This window comes from Fringilla coelebs, assembly GCF_963513975.1.
Source record: "Fringilla coelebs genome assembly, chromosome: 1".
In the NCBI taxonomy this organism is placed as follows: Eukaryota; Metazoa; Chordata; class Aves; order Passeriformes; family Fringillidae; genus Fringilla; species Fringilla coelebs.
This window is the reverse complement of record NC_140028.1, coordinates 3254230-3272068: the sequence shown is the minus strand read 5'-3', so window position 1 is coordinate 3272068 and position 17839 is coordinate 3254230. Positions and strand designations below refer to the sequence as shown.

Genomic DNA, 17839 nt, shown 5'->3' with positions numbered 1-17839 from the left:
AAGTTTCAAAACCACACAATTGGATTCAACCTACAGAATTAAAAAATCTTGGAAGCATTGATCAGAGAATCACAGAAATGAAGAATGGTTTGGGCTGGAAGGGACCTGAAAGATCATCCAGTTCCTGTCATGGGCAGGGACACCTTCCACCTTCCCAGGCTGCTCCAAGCCCCATCCAATCTGGCCTGGAACACTTCCAGAGAGGGGCATCCACAGCTTCTCTGGGCACCCTGTGCCAGGGTCTGACCACCCTCACAGGGAAGAATTCCTTCCTAACATCTCATCTAAACCTTCTCTCTTTCATTTTAAAATCACTGATGTCTTGTCCAGGTCTGAACAACTCAAACAAGAGCTGGTACAAAGTTTGAATAAGCCAGTAGCTGAGTTTTATTTTATTAATAAAACTTTTCTTTCCTCTGCCTGCAAGACCAAGAAAAGCTTTTGAAAGAGCAGCCAGAAGGGAAAAGACATTGGGCTATATTCACTTCAGGAGCTGAAACTAAAGCACAAGGCAGTCTCTTCTCCTTTAGGAAAGTACACCCATGTGGAAAAACATCCCAGGAGGGCAGCCCCAGGTCTGGGCACACACTGGGAAAGCACATCCATGGAATCAGAATCACAGAATGGCCTGGGCTGGAAAGGACCTTAAAAAACATCTGGTTCCAAACATCTGCAATGGGCAGGGACACTTTCCACTGGACAGTTTCCACCAGCAACATTAATTCTGTTTGGCTTTCCCTACCAAGGCACCTCTAGCACACAACAAGCCAGCTCTGGGCAGAGGATCTTCTTAAACTACTTCTAATTCCACTGTAATTGAGTGGAAAATGAAGCAAGCTGTTCTGAGCTGTTCTGATATTTAAATGCATTTCCAGCTGAAATGCCTAAGGAAAGGTGAGTGTCTTTGATTTCTGATTTTCTGTCAAAGACTGGGACCGCCAGCATGAGTTTTATATGTTTGCATTAAAATTGCTTTGGATAATCAAGACTAGCAAATAAAATTGGTAAAGAAAAAAAACAAACTTATTTTTACCCAAGAGGTTTTTGTATTGGTTTGTTGGTTTTGTTGCTTTTATTTTTCCCTGCTAAGAAGTTGTCAGATCACCCTCACATATTTCATTAAAATACTTATTTATTCCAATGGTCTTTTCTGGTTTTGCTAGTTCTAGAAATAAATGCATAACCACTTCCAATTCCTGAAATACTGAAATTATGGCAAAACATTCATTATAATGTTAAAAGTGCCAAAAGGGATAGGGCAGAGGTTTTCAAAACAAACAGTTTCAAAGTCAATTTGTGTTTGAAAGTAAATTCTCCTGGCAATTCCTTTAGCTATGAAGCGTGTTGTTCATTATTCTTTAATATGTTTTCTTAAGTTTAGTCTTATTAATTCATTAAATCATTGCTAAGATCTCCAAGAACTGGATGTTTGTACCCAAGCTTTTGAGTGAGTTTTGCCCAGAAAACAGAGTTTCTGCCACCCCCACCCCACCAAAGGGGTCACCATCATCTGAACATCTCCCTGCCATGGAGCACAGGAGCTCTGTGACTCTGCCAAACTTGAAGGCAACCATGAACTTCATGGTGTGTTTTTAAAGACAAATCACTTTCCTGAACTGCTAGAAATAAAGGAAAATAGGATTGGAGAGGACAGAAGGGTGGTTCATCTGTAAGGAATATTGGTTATTTGGGAAAAACTCTTCACTGAAAGGGCTGTCAAGCCCTGGAGCAGGCTGCCCAGGGAAGTGGCTGAGTCCCCATCCCTGCAGGATTTACAAGATGTTGAGATTTTGGGGACTTGGTTTAGTGGTAGACCTGGCAGTGCTGGGTTATGGCTGGACTTGAGGATCTCAGAGGGCTTTTCCCACCTGAACAATTCCATGACAGGTCAGTGACAGCACTGCCAGCTCTGGCACATGATTTTCCACCCAAGGGCTGGTTGGTGCAGCACAGAGGCAGGTGAGTGGCAGAGATGGGAGGGCAAAAAAAATCATTGACCAGATTCCAAGAAAAAAAAAAAATGTTAGAAAAAAATCATTTAACAATTGCTAAGTATTGAAATGATAATTAGGTGATTTACACCCAGAGAACACTGCCAAGGACAACTTGCAGGGACCAATCTCATTTTGTTCAGGGACAAGATAACCAACTTTATCCAACCAGGAGAAAGACTCGCATGTGATATATCTTGAGTACAACCCTGGCCAGAGTCCCACACAAAATCTTCAGGAGAAACTGAGGGGGAAATGGTCTAAATGAAGAAAAAGCCAAATTAAGCACTGACCCAGCAGTCCCTTGAGCTCACCTGGAAGCGATGCACTGCTGGAATATGAAATTAACCTTCCCTTTTCAGAGCTGGCATTTAATGTCCAGGTTACAGTAAGGTTAATAAAAGCAGTGTTAAAAATTTTCTGTCTTGTGGCATTTTAATCCAAGCCATTTAAATTTCCTGACCTATATGTCTCCTTGTGTAAGGCAGGTTTTGTTCATTTTCCCCTCAAAAAGATGGTTTTGGGAAGGTAGGTTGAGCATGGTAGAGAGTGCAGGTTGCACACAGTAGGCTCCAGAGTTCCCTACTGCTGTACAGTGTTTGCTCTCTGTTTATCTTAGACATGTCACATTACTTTAAAAATAGTATTTTTGAAGTCAATCTTTTCCATTTCTCAGGTTTAAATTTAAAAACAAAAAACAAAACAAAACAATAACTTTCTACTACCTGTTTTCTAATTTGTCCATGCAACACCAATGCCCAGATGAAGCCCAGAGAGGCTCCTACCAGAAAACAGGGGAACACTTGGATTTACAATGATTTTGGGGATCAGAATGAGGATGTGAGAAGCAGATGTTGCTGGAGGAGGTTGTAAGTCCCAGCTGCAAAGCAGGGACATGGCTGATGCCTCCACCTGCCACTCCTGGCTGTCCCTCAGTGGCTGTGGGACAACCCAACTCCCAAAGGGCTCTGCTCCAGGTGATCCTGGCGATCCTGCTTGTGACACCTCAGGGTGCTCCTTGGTTAAGGCCACAGAACATCTGAGTTCTGCTGAGCTACTCTCTCCCTCCTCCTTAAACCTGCCAATATTAAAAAAAATAAATAATAACAATGAAAAAAATACTTGTTTTTGTTTTCCCCAAGAAATCCTGGACATCCACCATCAAAACCAGAGTCTGAACTAAAGTCTTCCAGCACCAAAGTGCCCAGGGCAAATCAAGTTTCTGAAAACACTGCCTTAGGATCCTCCCCAAACTCTGCAGATGGAGTTTGTGGATCTCCCTAATTAGGTTGGTCAGCAACATTAACCTCCACATGGCCTGAGGATGGGCTGTGAGCCCATCCATCATCACATCAGCCCAGAGCCAAGGGGATCACCTTCAAGTAATTAAACTTCCCCATCCTGGCTGCACATTTGGATTGAGCATGGAAGAAACAGAGCCAAGGCAAACAGATGCATAAGCACAGAGGAAACCCCCATGGCAGTATCACCCCTCATTAAACAAAACCAGACTAAACCTGAACCCTCTTTTTTTGCTCTCTGTGTTACAGATGAAGCAGTTCCACCCCCAACACCTTTATTGCTGCTGTATCTCAGGGTTTTGTGTTGGATATTGAATATCACCACCGGACCACCGTTGGACATTTTACCATCAGGGATACCTGGTTTTATTTATTTATTATCTACAAAGAGAGGGAGAGATTTAAAGCACATACAGAACATTCCCATTAAGGTCTGTCCCTGCTGAGAGCAGAGACACAAATGCTGGTGGGAAGGCCATGCTCCTTTGTTCCAGCCACACCATGATCTAATACAAAAGGCAATTTTTCTTAGCAAGCCAGCCATCCATTGTCCAGAAGCAGGAGGCAGATAATTAGTGCTGCATTACCCTCTCCTGGCACTTAATTATTGGAATATTTGGGGATGCTGTGACAGAAGGCATCCAATGTGTCCATCTTCTGTGGCAAAGGGACACAGGTTCAGACGAGCACAGAACAGAATCATAGAATGCCAAGTTGGAAAGGCACCTCAAGGATCATCTGATCCAACCTCTCTTGGCAAAAGCACAGCCTGGACAAGATGGCCCAGCACTCCATCCAGATGAACTTTAAAATTGCCCAACATTCTGGAGTCCACCACTTCTCTGGGGAGGTTATTCTAAAGGCTGATTGTTCTCATTGTAAAACATCTTCCTGTTGTCTGGGTCTCTGATAATCTCCCCAGGAGTAACTTGCACTCCACATCTTTGCCATGTTAAAAGAGAGTCTTCATGCCATTTGTGGCCACCCTTTAAATGCTGGAGCACAATGAAAAGGTCTCTCCTAAACCTTCTTTTCTCAAGGCTGAATGAACCCACCTCTGACTGAGACACCCAGAAAGGAAAGTTCTCCAAGGAGCCTTGACCAATCTTTTCCATAGGGATGCTTAGCTAAGGGACCAACCAATTTTGGCTGGCTGGGAAATTCCATGCTGGAGGACCCTGGAGATGTATCAATGCCACCAGACAGGATGTGTGCAAGCCTGGAGGGGAAACCAGCACTCAAGTCTAAGCCATAACCCAGAGCATAATCCAGGCTCTGCTGGGCAGCCAACACACCATGGCAGTTTCAAAATAACTGAATTTTCCACACCAGTTCCTCTTTGCCATCCACTGAGGGTGGCTTCAGCATCACAGCTCCAAAGGCCAAGCCATGGGAAAGCTGGGCACAATGAGGGATCTCTTCAAATATTTAGAGATTTCAAGTGTCTTGAGTTATTCTGTGAGCTTGCATTAAAAACAGGGGTTCTTTCATACAGTGCAATAAATATTCTTTTTTAAATTTTTTAAATCTAAGCTACAATGCATTGAGATCTGTTTTTTGTATAATCCACATCTCAATTCTCTTTTCTTACGGTTCTTTGATTGTGCCCAAGTATCCCATTCTTTCTTGCTTTTATGCTTTTAATTTTGCCTTGCAGAATAGCCTAAAAATCACTATTTACAACTGAACAGACAACTTGTACTTACTTCAATACCTTCTTCCTATTCAAAGAAAAAATAATTAAACCCAAATTTCTAAGAAGAGAGAAACCCAAGAGAAACCCCTGTTTTTTGTCTTCTTTTTTTTTTTTTTAATATATATTTTTTTCCATCGAGGGAGAACCACTATTTGTGAAACAAAAAAAAAAAAAAAAAAATTGTTTCCCGAAGAACATTTGCAATCCTCAAAACATGAACACCAAATCAGGATGTGTTAGTGAATATTGAAATCAAAGGCAAGTGGAGAGAGTGGTGACATTCTTCCCTGGTGAAAAAAGGAAAAGAGAGCCCTTTGCCATGTTACCAGAGCAAGCCAGATCCAGGAACAAAATGAAGGATGTGTTCCAGATGAAAAGACTTGTTCAAAGCCAGAGTAGATAAGCCCAGATCAGCCCTAGAGCTGGTCTGGCCTCTGCTTAAAAAACTGACACAAAGAGAAAATCCACAGCCATTTTCAAGCCACTGTTTAAGGTTTCAGCATTTCCTGAGTGAGTTTTTGATCCTGTTTGCCACATCCAAGCATGTTTCCCAAATTCAAGCAGCTTCCACAGCAAAATTATCCTCTGGGAAAGCACAGCCCACTGCATTTTGTACATCGTCTCATCCACTCCCTCCATCTGCCAGCCTGAGAACAACCATTGAGACAAACTTCTTGTAAAGGTGATGGGGAGATGACAAAAGACACAAGCCACTTTAGGGAATATTCTGCATTTCTCCATCTGGTTCCCCAAAATTCCTCCAAAACTTTCATCAGTGCAGCTCTCCCACGCCACAGCCTCAAATTCTGAGCACGGTAAGATGTCAGGCCTCAGTCATGCAAATCAAACTGCAAAAGTTTGGGTTTCACCTTTGAAAATCAGTGTCAGGAATGGCCCCTGGGGAGGGTGTGATATTTACACAGCAGCCACAGTGAACCTGAGCAAGTCAAACTTCAGCCCTCAGGGAACCAGGTGGAATAAATTGGAGCAGGGGATCAATACTTCACCTAGAGGTTGATAGCCTTGTCTGGAAGGGCCTCCAAATGGGTTCCTGCTCCCAAATCCACTCCCATCAATGGATCCATAAGACATTTTCTGGATAGTGATGGATGCTGGATTGCACTTCAAACCTAAAAAACAGAACAACAGGACAGGCACAGCCCCGTTAAAAGTCAGTTAAACCCCAGTAGCCTAAGAAAAAAGGAGGACTCACAAGGAAAATAAAAGACACAGGGCAAGCTTCAAACTTCAGGATGCCCACCTGCAAAAAAATTGAAAGCACTAAAATCCAGGTGTTCTGGACTAGAAATGGTTTTGAGGGCAAGCAAGTCATTTGACCTCCCTGTGTCTCATTTTCTCCACTGATAAAGGGCAAATTTTAATTCCTTGCTGTTCCCAAAGTGCTTTGAGATCCAGAGCTGGAAGCATTCGACCAAAAAAAAGGTGATGCTGTCTTCTGGAACTATACCAGTACACAGCTGGCTGGAGTTTATCCATCACACTGCAGTCCTGATGGGCTCTCAAAAGAGACAGTTTGCTGTTATAAGCTCCTGGGCCTCCAGCAGAAATATTGGAGCCAGATTTATTTTGCCTTGCTGGTTAAAAAAATAATGCTTAAAAAAAAAAAAAAATAATTAAAAATCTGCAAGGCCTGAGGTAGCAGCAGCAGTATGAAATAAATGCAGCAGTCATAGGAAGAAAACTTCTTCCTCATCCATAGAATTGCCTCACCCAGACATCCTCCAGCATTTCAACAGCATCCAGGGCTTTGGTATCAAAATAGTTCAGCTCAAAGGCATGGAGATGATGGCAGCAAAGGAAGAGAGGAGATAAAGCTGCTGCATGAGCTGGGAGATCATACAGGACCAAACCCAGCTGCCGCTTTCTTACTCCAAGGCTGTGAAAAGAATCACCCCAGACTGGTGTTTCTACCACAAAAAAAAAGTTACAATCCTGCAAGAATAGCAACACATTTGGTGTAATGGCAAAATCAGAAAGGTTTGGCTTGGCAGGGACCCTTAAAGGTCATCTAGTCCAACCTCCTTGGCCTGAAATATTCCTAGTGATGGGGCATCCTGGCCTAGTGTTTTACTCACCTTACCATAAACTGAAATTCTTCATTATAACTACTCTGTATGTACTCTTTTTCTTATTTAAAACCATTATCCTATCACTACAGGTGCTGCTAAAAAGTCTGTCCTTATGTTTCTTACACTAAGTATTGAAAGGCCTCACTAAGGAACCCCCAGAGCCTTCTCCTCTCCAGGCTGAACAACCCCAGCTGTACAGCCTTTCTTCACAGCACAGCTGGTTAATCTCTCTGACCATTTTGTGGCTTCTTCTGGTCCTGCTCCAACTGTTCCACGTCTTCCTTGTACTGAGAAAGATGTTGGGGTGTTAGGCTGGATGACATGAGCTGTGATGCTTCATTCTGGGCTTGGATATTCAAATTTCTCATGTTCTGGACCAGCCATTTTTCCTCTGACAGAGAACTGGCAGTGGTCTCCCCTTTCTGTGGCACATGACCAAGTGTCACATGATGTCCTAATTGACAGATATCTCAGGAAAAGTCTCTTTTGGGGTGCACTGATACTGACACTTGCAGCTGTTCTTTTGGTTTGTCCTCCATGCAAAGCAAAGCAGCAGAAAATCCCAGTTCTGCACTGTACTGGGAACAGCCTGATGGCCTCAGGCACCTGTTGTACTTCATTCTCTCTTTTTTTTTTTTTCTTTCACAGTTTCAAAACCAAGCAAAAAAAAAAAAAAAAAAAAAAAAAAAAAAGAAAAAAAAAATCAGCGCTGAGATTCACCAGACAGCAGAACTCCAGGACCAAAAGAAATCACTCACCATCCTCCCTTAATTGGGTCAGACACATGAAAGAGGATGAAAATGCAACTGCCTTGACAGAGCAATGGTTGAGAGTTAAATCCATTAAAAGTGGAGAAAATCCAGAGTGCAGCTTCCCCTGCCAGCCTCAGTGTACCACGTACACACATAATTGGCACCTCAGGCTGCAGGTGCCCCTGGGGCAGAAATCCTTCATTTTAGGGAAACAGCCTTCAGCCCAAACTTGTGGAAGCTGAGCTGTGAGAGCCTGAGCAGCCAGAGAAAAGGTGAGGGTGTCTGTTGGAGTGGCTTCAAGGAGACAGAAAATGCAGCAAACAAGAGGAAGCAAGGGGCAAACTTGCAAACCAAGACACTCAACAGCAAAACAATCTGTGCAAAACTGCAAAACCATGAGCTCCGTGGAAATACACCCTACAATTTTACTTTCTCCCAGGAAACCTTAGAGCAACTTCCATTAGCTCAGGAGGGCCTGCAAGAGAGGTGGAGAGGGACTTTTTGTAGGGCATGGAGTGATAGGACAAAGAGTAATGGCTTTGAACTGAAAGAGAGTAGGTTTAGATTGGATATTTGGATAAAACTCTATATTCAGAGGGTGGTGAGGCCCTGGAAGAGGTTTTCCAGAGAAGCTGTGGCTCTCCCATCCCTGCAAGTGTCCAAGGCAAGGTTGGACAAGGCTTGGAGCGACCTGGGATAGTGGGAGGTGTCCCTGCCCATGGCAGGGGGCTGGAACAAGAGGATCTTTAATGTCCCTTCCTACCCAAACCATTCTGTGATTCCGTGGTGCCTTGGTGGAAATTCTTGATCACAACCACTAAAACCTACAAGATTCAGCTGAAGATTCAGTTGGGAAGTCTGTGATGGACCTGGGAACAAAGCTCAGCTCTCCCAGGTCTCAGGTGAGCTCAGAACTACCAGCACAACCTTCATCACAAAATGCAACCCAAGATCCAAAATTTTCCTGGGAAAATATGGGCACATGGAAGACAGTTACCAGAAAGTCTTTGGGCAGAGATAAGGAATTATTGTCTTTATCTCCCACAGTGTAAGACCACTGCAAGGATTTGGGACAACCAAAGAGCTTGAAAACAGGCTCTGTACAGAGATTTTTCCTGAGCCACCCTCTCTCTTTAGAGATAAGCAAGTGGAAACATTTCTTGCCATGACTTCCCCAAGGCCACAGACAACAAACATGGAGTGAAAGTCTCCACCCTGTTGTAAAATGCCTTGATTACAACTGGGCAAGTGTTGTTTTGGCAAACAGTGAATGCATCCATTTTTTCTCCAACAGAGTGGTGTGAAAGGGGGAGAGATGGGGGGCTTTTGGAGCACTCCAAGTGTTTAATGTTGATTTATCATTTTCAGGATGTGTTTCCATTTTAAAGCTTTTTCTCCTTGTAAGGGAGGAAAAATAGAAAGAATTGAAAATGAAATATTTTGTTGTACTTTAACCAAACCTTTTTAGCAGCAGCCACCTCCCAGCCCATCCTACCAAGCTATTGAAATATCCCTTATTCATACAGCTCTGGAGCCAAATTCTTACCCCACAGTAATATATTTACAGGAAAATTTAAGAGCAGATCTAAATGCCTTTAATTTGATTGGCAATAAAAGCATTTCCCTCCCCATCCCCATGGCACTTCCCAAGTCTTTTGTCTACTGCTCCTCAGGGAAACTTGTCCAATTTACTGTGAAGGCAGTTTGTACAAATTGGAACAAGCATTTCCTAACCTACTAGACACAGAAAAAAAAAAGAATAAGAAAGAAGAAAAAAACATTTTATCACAGCTTTATCCTTATCACCTGAAATACAAACAAAAAAATAACCACATCCAAGCCAGACTAAAAGGGGCATGGATTTGTATTTTAATGAAATCAAGTACTTGCTTTGTATATCCTGTACAAGCCAATCATGCCTGACTAGAATAGCAGGATGTAGAATCTCAAGGAAAAAGTTGGTCCATAGCTCTTGGACTGGGAAAGATATTGGCAAGAAAAACCATGCAGGCAAAATTAAATTTAAGAGCTCTACACCCATCAGTCTCCATTTAGAGACACCTGGGTGGGCAGCATTAGTGATGGGAATGAAAGGTGAGATTTCAGCATAGAAGAAATAGGTTATTATTATTGTTACTATTATTAATATTATTATTATTATTATTATTATTATTACTATTATTATTATTATTGTACTATCTCAATCATTAAACTGTTCTTATTTAAACCCACAAGCTTTCTCACTTTTACTCATCCCCTTCATTTCCATCAACCTGCTGGGGACTGTGAAGGAGTGGCTGTGTGGAACCTGTTTTCCAGCTGGAATTCAACCACAACAGCACTTTGTACAATTTATTTATATTTAAAGTTGAGATTGGCTGAGAAAGACATGAGCTGGAACATTTCTTTCCAGACAATACTGGAAAAAAGTGGGAAAGAAGGAGAGACGTGGACATATTGGAGAGAATCCACTGAGGGACCATAAAGATGGTCAAAGGATGGGATGAGGAAAGGCTGAGGGAGCTGGGGCTCTTCACCCTGGAGAAGAGAAGGATGTGGTGGTATTAAGGTGTCTCAGTATCTGATGGAAAGCAAACGTGATGGAGCCAGACTCTTCCTGGTGGTGTTCAGTGACAGGACAAGAGGCAAGAGGGATTGGAATACAGGAAATCCCACTTCAAAAAAGAAAAAAAAAACCTGCCTGTTTTGGAGTTGAAGTGTCTTTTTCACTTATTTTGTGGGTTTTTTTACGGTGAGAGTCATCAAACATCAGCACAGGCTGCACTTGGGGATATTCAAGCCCTGACAGACCATGTGCCTGAGAAACCTGCTCCAAGTGACCCTGCTCTCAGGAGGGTCAAGGATCCTCGTCCAAGACCCTTGGACAAGATGACCTTCAGATGTTCTTTCCTACCTGTGGGATTCTGCAATTTTCCTCATGTGATGCCTGAAACAGCATCAGAGCCATTCATGGCCCTCCTGGCAGACTGGAGGCCCTACCTGTGCCTATTTACTAAATGGGTGGAGAAAAGAGTAAGAAAATTGCAAACAAACCAGTTTTGGTTTTTTTTCCAATTTCCTGTAAAGACAGTGGAATAAAGCCACTGAAAGTATGGTAAAAAAAAGAATTGACACCACTATGCAGCTAGCAAGAAGTCATATCAAACTTCAGCTCTTTATAGAAGTTAGCAGGCAGTGGGTACCTGTTATGGGCACTTGTTTGCATGGCCAAAGAAACGGATCAAAGCTGCAGGGATTTTTTTTTTTTTTATTAGAAAAATCATGGAATCACAGAACTGTTGGAAGGGCCCTTAAAATCCTCTAGTTCCAACCCCTTGCCATGGGCAAAACCCCTTCCACTGGACCAGGTTGCTCAAAGACTCATCCAGCCTGGCCTTTAACAATTCCAGGGATGGGGCAGCCACAGCTTCTCTGGGCAACCTGTGCCAGGGCCTCAGCTCCCTCACTGTAAAGAATTTGTTTCTAATACTTAATCTAAACCTACTCCTTTCCACCATTAAACACTCCCAGTGGATTGTTGCCATACCCAAAGAACAATCTGGGTGGTGTCCACCAACCTCTGCTCTCTCCATGTGCATTTTGAGCAGTGAGCTGGGTGATGGGACAGGAATTATCCTCATCCAACACACACACAGCACCCAACAGGGGAGTCAGATGACAGCTCCAGCCTCCAGAACAATCTTAACAAACCAGAAGTAATGTTCAACAAAGAAAATGAGGCTCTGCATAATCCAGGTCAACTGCAGGGGCCTGAATTTAGACAGAGCAAAGGAGAGCACCAACAGGGGATGGGGAGCTGCTGGCCAGTGCTGCAGAGGGGGATGGATGGATGGATGGATGGATGGATGGATGGATGGATGGATGGATGGATGGATGGATGGATGGATGGATGGATGCCAAAGGCTTCCAGCTGAACACAGATCTGCAGTGACATTTCCTGTAACACGGGCTGTGTAAATAGGATTACACTCTTCTCAACAAGGGAAGCAAACCTTCTGCTTGACCCCACACTGTGGCTCCTCAGCTGTAAGCAACAAGCTGCTGCAAAGATTTTTTTTGTCAGAGACTGAAGAGAGTCTGGAGGGAACTCGGGGAATGACAACAGGTCAAGAAAACATAGCCTGATAGGAAAGATTTAATAAATGGGGTTGCTTTTCCTACAGAAGTGAAGATTGATGGGAAGAATCAATCCTTCAATTCTGCAAGGCTGCTGCAAAGAGACAGGGAGGAAAACATTTCTATTCCTTTTGGGCAAGACAAGGGAATGGATCTAAACCAAAGCTGGAAAGATGAACTGAGACATTGGAAGAGCCTATGAGGAAGGATAGAGAACCTCTGGGAACAGACAGCATGGAGAATGGTCTATCCTGGAGGTGGTAAAACCACTCAATATTGGGTCCAGTCCTGTTTAACATCTTCATTGATGACCTGAATGATGGGGCAGTGAATGCTCAGCAAGTTTGCCTATCCCACCACACTCAGAGGAGTGGCTCCAAGCCCAATCCAACCTGGCTGTGGGCACTTCCAGGGATGGGGCAGCCACAGATTCTCTCAAAAACCTGTGCCAGGGCCTCACCACACTCTGAATATAGAATTTCCTCCTAATATTAAATCTTAGACAGCTCTCTTTCAGTTTGAAGCCATTACTCCTTGTCCTGTCCCTTCAGCCCCTGTCCAAAGTCCCTCTCCAGCTCTCCTGGAGCCCCCTTAGGCACTGGAAGGGGCTCTGAGATCTTCCTGGAGCCTTCTCTTCTCCAGGCTGAACAGCCCCAGCTCTCTCAGCCTCTCTCCAGAGCTGCTCCAGCTCTCTGATCCTCTCTGTGGCCTTCTCTGGACTCACTCAGGCAGCTCCACATCTCTTTTATGTTGAGGACCCAGAGCTCCAGGTGGGTCTCACCAGAGCAGACCAGAGGGGCAGAATCCCCTCCCTCCCCTGCTGCCCACCCTACTTTCAATGCAGCCCAGGACAGGTTTGGCTTTCTGGGCTGCCAGAGCACCACTGCTGGGTCACATTGAGCTTCTCATCCACCAGCACCCCCACATCCTTCTCCTCAGGGCTGCTCTCAATCCACTCTCTGCCCAGCCTGTGGTTGTGTTTGGGATTGTCCTGACCCAGGGGCAGGAACTTGCACTTGTTGACCTTCATTGGGTTCACACAGCCCCACCTCTCTGTCCTGTCCAGGTGCTCCATTCCCAGCTCTAACCCCACCTTGCTGATGGAGAAGTGCCTTCACTGGGGGCTTCTGAACTCATTAATGATGATGGCACCTCCATTTCTGGATGACCCACCTGAGACATATTTTTTTCTGAGGTTTTTCAAACAGATAAAATCCTTTGACCAACCAGCCTGACCTTCATAAAGAGCTTTCAGATAATTTCACATGAATCATCAACCCCTAGAGCCTCTGGCCACTCTTTCCATAAGAGCCTCCCTGAGGCTCCAGCTAATGAAGGACCATCCCCAGCCACTCTGTTGGGAGAGCTGTGTCTTCTGAACTCTTGAACTTTGCTCTTTGATCTCTCTTTTGCCTTTTAACCTCGCCTCAGATGAACTACACAGATTGACCTCCTTTCATTTCTCACTGGGAGATTTTTGTTTACACAGGATCCACAAGGAAGAATACTCAGTATTTCCTTGCTTTCCATACAGCTGCCTCCACTTCCCTGCCTCTAAAACTAACAGAGCTCTCCTGTTGGCAGAGTACCAGAAGCTCACAGAATAATTTGGTTTGGAAGGAACCTTTTAAAGGCCTAGAACAACCCTCCTGCAATGAGCAGGGACATCTTCAGCCAGGAATAACTTGGTTAATATGAAAGTTTTTTGAAGTCATGTGATCAGAGGGCATATTTGCAAAGCCTTCTGCTTAGGATTGTCTCTGTCACTTATGTCATGGATGTGCTGCTTTTCAGCTTTTTTCCTTAGGTTTTTTTCTCAATTCTTAAAACCAGAACTCAATAAACCTGGAATTTACCTGGAAAAATGTCTCTTTCCTCTTTGTCCCAGAACCTGAACTTATGAACAAGCTCTGCTGTTGGATCACCTTGTTTTGTTTTGTTTTGTTGGGTTTTTACTCAATGGTTTTAGCTTTGAGTTGTTGTCACTGCACAAATCCCCAAGTGCCTCATAACACAATTGTCAGAGGTCAATCAGAGTAGCTGGAGGGGATGACTTTCTTTTTTCTCACCCTGGGCCTTTGAGGTAATTTATTCCTTTCTGGATCTTTTGTGGAGTTTGCAATATTAGTGTCGTGTCCCTGGGTGGCTTTGGGCAGGCAAGGAGAGGAGAGCAGTGCTCAGGAGCTGCAGAAATGCCAGGCAGGAGGGTGGTCGAGAGCAATGCCCAGCCTGCAGCAGGGCTGGGAGTGCAGCAGTACAAATATTTCCTCAGGCTTTGCTTCCCAACTGAATTCTAAAGCTGATGGAAGGTCCTTGGAGAATGAAGTCATCTCTGTCCCCACAGCCTGAGGACCTCACTGTCTAGCCTAGGTTGACAAGACACAAAATACGACAACAAAAAAACAACAACAACAAAACCCCCAGGGCATCATATCCATAATGTTGTACAAATTAAACAGCCTTCCAGAAGCTTCTAGAGACACTTCTGTGGTACTTGACTGGCGTGACATCACCGAATGACTGTGAACAGCCTGACTCAATCCCTTGAACTGTGCTCTTGTCTCCCCTCCTCCACTGAAGCGCACGACAGAGCAACGCGAACGCCCACGGCCCGGAGGCATCGTGGAGTAGAGGCAGAGTAAAACCAGCAGAGATTATCTCAGAAATGAGCTGTTCCTGCTCTTCTCCAGATTTGCTCAGAAAGAATGACAAAAATTCTCTTTTTGCGTTCTTCCTCATCAAAGCCCTTATTTGAGGAAAGCGCCTGATTGCTTCCCAATGGATTTGATTTCTCCTCCCTGCTGCCACTGTAGATGTCTCCAGGAGCAGAGCATTTTGTCCCGGGAACAGATAAGATCAGGACAGGCTGCGAAGTCAGAGGCAGCGAGATAAGACACCCATGACATTTTATGGAGATATACACCGAGCCACAAGCAGAGACAGCTGGCTCACTGTGCCTCTAATTGCAATGACACCAAGAGCTCTGGCTGCTCTCAGCACATCTGATTGCAGCCTTTGCTCAATCCCATCTTTCACCCAGCTCAGCAGCACCACGCAAAGCCAACAGGAACAGTTCCTGTCCAACCCCTTCTTTCATCACTCAGTCATCCCCAAGATTTGCAGCTACAGGAGCTCCCATCAGGTAGAAAAGACCCTTTCCTTTCCATCAAAAGGCACCTCCAACCCCAGCAAGCTCTGGATGCCTTCACTCAGGACCTCCTGTTGATGTCAGAGGGCTTCAGATCTGATGGACTGACACGAAACAAAGCAGAAGGAAACCACAAGCAACAGAGTTTAGAAGGGGTGGATGCAAGTTGTCTGCACACATTTCACGTTGCACACATTGCACACATTGCACATTTCAGTGTCTGCACATCAGACACAAAGAACAGAGGCAAGGAAAGCAATCTGGAAGCTTGCTGTCCTCCTTTCATGTCAGTCCCAGCTGCCACTTCAATAAACAGACTCTCCTTCCACATCTACCTATCTTCACATCTTCTCACAAGAGAACAGAAGACAGGCTTCAAATCCTGCACCAGAGACAGGCTGGCCTTAGGCAAATGCCAAGAAAAAGGGCTGGGTATGTTTTGTTTACCATGGGAATTTCAGATTCATAGACCCTCCCACTCCCTCCACTTTCAGGTATGCAAACTTCTGGAGAGCAAAACTACCTGCTAGAAAAGGTCTTCCATCAAAAGGATTACAGATGCCATGGAAAGAAGGATGCCTTCCACCCTCAGAGCACAAGGCAGCACACCCTGAGACAGTTTGGTTCCCCAAAGCAGCAGATGAGGGTGACAAATGACAGAGTGATGGCACAAGCAAGGCCAGCCCTCAGGACCCAAATATCTTTACTGCAGGAGAAGCAATCAGGCTCCCCTGATACTGAGGAATTCAGATCAAGAGAAAAGGAGCCTCCTGAGTCTTTGGGAGACCAAAGATCTTTTGGGCACGGAGCTGTGTGTAATGTTTTCTGCTGTTCCAGGCCATACCATGGCAGTGCTTTCATGACTTAGTGCCAGGTCACTGTGAGCTCATTTTGATCAAGATGTGATGTCAGCCTTCCTATTTTTTAAACTGACATTAATACAACAGTTAAACATTTCTCCTGACTCCTGCAGAAGATGATCTAGACAGCTTCAAACTCTAAACTGCCCGAGTGCAAATGCTACAAAACTCTGTTGCTTCTACCTCAAGGGTTTTCTTTCTATTTTTTACCTGTATTGCTTTCTTCTATTTGCTGTTTTGTGCCATGCTGTCTATTTTTTGTGAACCTTGCATGTAGAACAGTCTCAATCTATCCATATGCTAGACAAACACAGAAGTATTACATATTTCAGTGAACAGCAAAATTAAATTTCCAGTCAGTTCAAAATCCAGGTTTCATCCGCCTTTTCAATGGTTACAAAAGATGAATATTAATGTCTGTTTGCTGTAATAAAAAACAGGGAGGGGGAACACAGGAAAGAGGGAACTGGTGTCTAGTTTGCTACTCTGACGTTAGAGTAAACTTATTAATTATAAAAGATGTACACGCACGAATGGACAGAGACCAACTGCACCACACTAGGTCAGCTTAACAAAATTAGAAATGGCATTTATAAATTTATATTGGATTTCAACAGAATAATGAAAAATGCATCTGAGGATGGCAACAAATTCTGATTCCTCAGGAACATCTTGATAGACAGAGCTGCAATTGCTTAGGGAAGGAAGATGCAGGGCAAAATGGGTGAATTAATAAAGTAATAGATTCCTAAATCCCAGGATCCTGCTCCCCCATCAACAAACATAACTCGTTTGCACTTCCCAAAGAAGAAATATTGTTATTCAATATACACAATCAGAATATGCTCTCACCTCCACCAGTGCTTACTACCAGTCACATTATAAATAAACCTTGCAGAAGGGTAAATGAGAAGCAGCATGGTCTGGTGAGGACACAGTGTCCAGTGGGAAATAAAGAATCTACTTCTACCTTTGGCTGTGATTAATCAAGAGACAGAAAACAACTTGGTATCTTCATTTCAGGTTTCTTACCAAGACCACGGGAGAAGATCCAAGTCAGTTATGTCCAGTGTAAATCTAATCAACAGATCGCAGAATAATGATGGAAAAGACTTCTAAGCTCATTGAGCCCAACCATTAGCCCAACACTACCATGTTCACAGGTACCAAACCCCCAAGGGCCACTTCCACAAGCCTTTTGAACATTTCCCTGGTTGGTGATTACACCACCTCCCTGAGCAGCCTGTTCCTGTGCCTAACTACTCTATTGGTGAAGAAATTTTCATGAATCATAGCCCAGAGTCAGCAGTGGCTGTGAGCCAATATTCCCACCAGACTAAAATGAGTTTGCTAAAAAACTTACAGTGAACCTGCCATTGCACATATTTGAGGAAACACAACCATGGTCAATTTTCCAACTCATTCAGTTTTGCCACAACCTCTCACTGACAGAGAACATGGTCAATCCCTTAATTATTTCAAGTGGTTCTTAATATTCCATCAATCTGATGTTTGCAGAAAGACTTTCTGCCTGTGTTTTTAAACCACAACACAATCTCCCTAAGCCGGGGGAGAAGGTGAACACCATGATTACTTTAAGTTTCCCTCTCCTCAAACAAAAAACTTTTAAAATTTTTTTATAAACTAAAGGAATGCTCCACAGCACAAGGAAAGTCACAGAGAGGCAAGGAATTGCTGGGGTTCTTTGCAGCAAGGCAACAGGATGAATATTAACGTGGACTGAAGAGGAACAAGCAGTGGAGATGTTTTTCACCACAGACATTCACCAGAGGGACAAAGCAGAAAAACACAGCAACAAATCCTTGGAAAGCACACTAACAACCTACCCTCATAAGCTGGGGAT

General features: G+C 44.0%; 1 protein-coding gene across 8 annotated transcripts in view; it reads right to left on the bottom strand.

Annotated features, from left to right (window-relative positions):
- Nucleotides 1-17839, bottom strand: part of TSNARE1 (t-SNARE domain containing 1) — a 456292-nt gene that overhangs the window by 351422 nt on the left and 87031 nt on the right. For all 8 annotated transcript variants that reach the window (XM_084226302.1, XM_084226301.1, XM_084226304.1 and 5 more), the window contains one exon: nucleotides 5996-6118. In XM_084226302.1, the coding sequence (XP_084082428.1) occupies nucleotides 5996-6080 (85 nt within the window). In that variant the 5' untranslated portion in view covers nucleotides 6081-6118. The remainder of the gene's footprint in view (nucleotides 1-5995; nucleotides 6119-17839) is intronic.